A 4,931-nucleotide genomic window follows, 5' to 3' on the forward strand; every position below is an offset into this window, starting at 1 on the left:
TTAGCTTTGAGGTGTCACTAAATAATAATTACAAAATTTCTTAATTATGTCAAACAATTCTAAATAAAAAGAGTCATTTGTTGCACTTTCTAACGTTTTTATTTAAATAAAAATAAAAAGATTTAACATTGGATTTTAACACCCCCTTTATTTTTAACAAACCATCTACAACAATGTGATTCATTAAATCGACGATTCAAACGTCCAGCTCATCCACCCCCGAATCCAATGGTTTAAATATCGCTTCCACTTCACTCAATTTAACTTCATCTAGAGTTGATGGATTCCACCTAGGATTCTATAAATACAAAAAAACGTCAATTATTATTTTATTATACACTAATATGTAACTCATATTATAATTAAAATACCTGATCTTTATCCACCAATAATGCTCTAACCCCTTCAGCAAAATCATTTCGAAGTGAAGTCCTTAGTGCAATGCGGTATTCGGTTTTCATTACACCATTTAACTAAACAAAAATAATTACCAAATAAAAAATAACATTGCTATTATTATTATTATTAAATTATTAAATTAAAATTATACTCAGTTCAAAAGAATTGAATAAAAGTCACACGGAAACTAACGTTTGATAATTCGTTCTTCTTGTTTTTGAAAGAAGATGCAACTCTTGAGAAATGCATTTGTGTTAAACAAAGAGAAAACGGAGCACCTTTTTTAAGCCCCAAAAGAGCATCTTTTGCCCACTCTGCAACTGCTCATTAAATAAAGGAGATTAAATTTAATACAATGGTGGAAATTTATGTTCTCCATAATTATTTTACCTAAAGGATCATCATTTTTCTGATTCTTTTCTACATCTTCCATTATTTCTTTAACTGATTTATTTGAACCAAATGTTGAAATTATATGTGGTAAAAGCAACTTCAACCGAGGCTCTGACTCAGGATTCCTACTATACTTTCCCAATATTTCTTCAACTTCAAGATACGGATCCTTACAACTGTATAACAAAATTAGTTAACAAACTTTCCAAAAATAGATTAAAGAGTACAACATTGTAACAGACATACAAGGTAGTTGACAAAAGAGTCTCCTTCAGTGAGCTCAAATTTTCAGATGGAAGAAAGTGAGTTCCAAGACCAGTATACAAAGCATCAGCTGGTGTAGACACCCTGTTTCCAGTCATACCAAGATAAGCACCTGCCAGAAACAAATGTTAAAAGGGTAGTTTTGTCTTTTCACTTTCTACTTATTATATACATACCAACTGATCCTTCTCCTGGACCTTTAGCTGCTATATAAGCAAACCCCACATCTGGGAACAATCCGATTCCATTTTCTGGCATTGCAAGAACAGTTCTCTTGTAGAAAAGAAAAAAAAAAAAGTCATGAATGTATGATTTATAGTTTTAAAGTTTTAATTTTGAATATTTGATTGCTAAAATGTTGAGTTGAGTTTACCTCTGTTATGATTCTGTAGTGGCCATGACCAGATAGGCCAATTCCAAACCCCATTGTTATGCCATCCATGAAGCTTATGTATGGCTTCTTATATCCAGAGATTTTGCAAATAAGAGAGTATTCAGCAGTGAACACCTGATCTTTAACCATAATCAAGATAAATGTTAGTAACAAAGTTCAAGAAAAGATTTGAAAAAGAATTTCTGACAACAAAACATGACCTCAATAATATCTGAGAGTTGTTTTTTGGTTGAAATTTGCTTCACATCACCACCTGCAGATAGAGTTAATAAACTAAGATTTTTGATATCATACACAAATCAGTCACCATGGTGTATATGGACATGTTTGTGTTGTGAAAAGACGTGATTATCCTTTCCTTTGTTACCTGCTGAGAAGCCACGAGGTGAGCTTCCCTCAACCAGGACACATTTGACTTTTGGGTTGACTTCCCATTCATCAAGAAAACTTCTATACTTCAAATCCATATCTGTATTCAATAGAAAAATGTGGTGTTATATGTCAGTGGAATTAGAAATCATTCACATGTGATTGTAACAATTAAAGCTTAGGTAGGGATCTATCACATAGTTTAAAGAATAAACCAATAATGGGTAGCAAGTTCACTATAAGTGCAGAAAATTTTAGCTTTCTACATATATGAATTTCTATTAGAATATTAGTATGTTGTCTGTGTAAAGAAATACAACCATAAACTTCAATGGTAAGAAAATTTTAGAGTTCAACATAGAAGATATGTAATAATCTCTCAATTATATCAGCATTAGTGCAAAACTAACTCCTAAATCAGAGCTTCACATCAAATGCATCCAATTTCAAGTTTCCTAAATCTAAGCTCGAAATACGAAGAGAGTCGAAGAGGTCGTAGGTCATGTATCAAAGCTGTTCTTCCACAAATAGAAGCCAGTACACCATTGGAAGGTCCATATGTCAAATCCTGGAATCTGAATCAAACATAGATTTTACCTAATTTTTCTTCCTGCTTAGAGACCATAGTTGTTGTTTTACAATATCGAGTATATTCAGTAAGTCAAAATCAGTCTGGATATTAAAGAGAGTCAATAATTTAACCTAAATTCATGGCATTGAGAGCTTTTGGGCGATCGAGAGTGAGAACTGCGACGCCGTTCGGAAACAACTTTCCCTTGACAAAGTCGTCGGCAGCGGCACTGGCCATGGCCGTGAACTTCCTTAGGGAGAGAAAGCGATCGGATATTTTGCGATCAACTTTGGGCAAAATAGAAGTAAATGATGATGATGATGATGATGATTTGATTAGGAGCTGAGAAACTGCGATCAGAATTCGCATATTTTCTCAGGTAAAGAGAGTGACAGATTCGAGCAGCCTCTTCCCCCGTCGGGTGAAAATTAATTGGAGTTTTATTTTTTCTTTCTGAAAGTACTTTTATAGTGTATATATATATATATATATATATATATATATATATATATATATATATATATATATATATATATATATATATATATATATATATATATATATATATATATATATATATATATATATATATATATATAGGTTCAGATTCATTTGAGACCATTCTAATTTTGTGAGACCGTGAGACCAAATCTAAAAGTAATTTTAAAATCCAAAATAAATGGAAAAATCCAAAAATTCTTTTTTTAAATGTTATTTTGGGAACTTGAATTAACTAAAAAAAATATAAAAAAAATATAAAAAAAATAAAAATAAATAAAAAAAAAAATCCGTTTTTTTTTTGAAAAATACGTGAAATATTCTAAATAGAATATTTCACTGACATATTCTAAAAAATAATTTTAAAATGCAAAATAAATGAAAAAATCTAAAAATTCTTTTTTTAAATATTATTTTCGGAACTTGAATTAACTAAAAAAAATAAAAAAAAATTAAAAAAAATAAAAAAAAAATTCTATTTTTTTTGAAAAATACGTGAAATATTCTAAATAGAATATTACACTGTACATATTCTAAAAATAATTTTAAAATGAAAAATAAATGGAAAAATCAAAAAATTCTTTTTTTAAATATTATTTTCGGAACATGAATTAACTAAAAAAAAATTAAAAAAAAATAAAAAAAAAATAAACAAATGCGTCTCACGGTCTCACAAAATATAAGTGGTCTCAAATGAACCTAACCCTATATATATATATATATATATATATATATATATATATATATATATATATATATATATATATATATATATATTATAATAAAAAAATAGTCATTTTGCCATGTGTCATTATATTAGACCTCTTAATTAATATGATGTCACTTGTCATTCTATTATTCTCCATTTAAAATTTATTAGACCTTCTAATTAATGTGATGTTATTTGTCAATCTATTTATTCTTCATTTTAAATTTTAAATTTTATATTATTGTTTTCATTAATTTACAAATAAAAAATGTCTAATATATATTAAAAATTAATTAGATATATTTATTTGAATCAACGATTATAATTTCACAAAACTAATAAAAATATATCGTACTTAATAATTTATTTAAAATAATTAATAAATTTTGAAGTTTTACTATAAAATTTCAATTAATTTTATAACCGTGGTTTCTACGGGTTATAAACAAGTATATATATATCTCCCTATTCTAATAAATGAATATGTTTATTCTCCTATTGACAAGTGTTATAATATTAGAACTCATCATTAATATTATATGTCCCTTATCATGCCACTTGTCAACCTATTAATTATCAATTTTAAATTTCAAATTTTAAATTTTCCACTCTAATTACATTAAATTAATAATTGATTATTCACTTTAAATTTTAAATTTTAAATTTTTTCAATTTCATTATATTAAATTAATAACATTAGATTAAAAAATTAAATAAAATCAATACAAATTATAAGGTGATATAACTTCACATATTTGTTTAAATCAACGATTATAATTTTATATAATTAAAAAAATATCTCTTAAGTAATAATTTATTTAAAATAATTGATTAATAATTTAAATTTTTTATTATGAAAATTTAATTAATTTTATAACCGTGGTTCTCACGGGTTATAAACTAATATATATATATATGAACGTCTAACAGATGTTACCATGTCAGCATCCCCTTCTTTTCTGGCATTCCACGTCAGCGGTTACCTGCTGAAAATATAACAATGGGCTAAATTGAAGGATTTTCTCGGTTTCTTAGACTTTTCTATTTAAAAAAAAATTTAGGACTTTTTTAAAAATTTTCCCAAAATATTGGGACTTTACTGTAGATATCCCTTAACTAAATGGTAAAATAGATGGCGAGCGAGTGGAGAGAGGTAAGACGAAAAGGTGCGAAGGTGATCTCCCATGGCAATGGTGATGCTTCTTCCATTGCTTCTTTCTTCGTTTCTAATTTTCCGGGGGATGCAACGAGATCTGAAATATGGAAACTTTGCGATAAGATTGGATGTATTGCAGACGTTTATGTTGCATGAAGGAAAGATATATCTGGCTCTT

The 4,931-nt window shown here is 27.6% G+C and overlaps 1 protein-coding gene across 1 annotated transcript; it reads right to left on the bottom strand.

Moving 5' to 3' along the window:
- On the bottom strand, window positions 1-2,835 carry LOC145069952 (3-hydroxyisobutyryl-CoA hydrolase-like protein 3, mitochondrial). Its single transcript, XM_079016887.1, has 10 exons — window positions 2,522-2,835; window positions 1,818-1,919; window positions 1,651-1,703; window positions 1,430-1,564; window positions 1,233-1,329; window positions 1,039-1,168; window positions 790-968; window positions 592-719; window positions 372-473; window positions 1-298 (listed from the first exon to the last, which is right to left on the bottom strand). Exons 1-10 carry the CDS (start codon window positions 2,757-2,759, stop codon window positions 197-199), a joined length of 1,266 nt encoding a protein of 421 aa, XP_078873013.1. The 5' UTR covers window positions 2,760-2,835; the 3' UTR covers window positions 1-196.
- Window positions 2,836-4,931: the final 2,096 nt, after the last annotated feature.

This window comes from Lactuca serriola, chromosome 8 (genome assembly GCF_051521515.1).
Source record: "Lactuca serriola cultivar US96UC23 chromosome 8, Lser_US96UC23_V15, whole genome shotgun sequence".
NCBI lineage: Eukaryota > Viridiplantae > Streptophyta > Magnoliopsida > Asterales > Asteraceae > Lactuca > Lactuca serriola.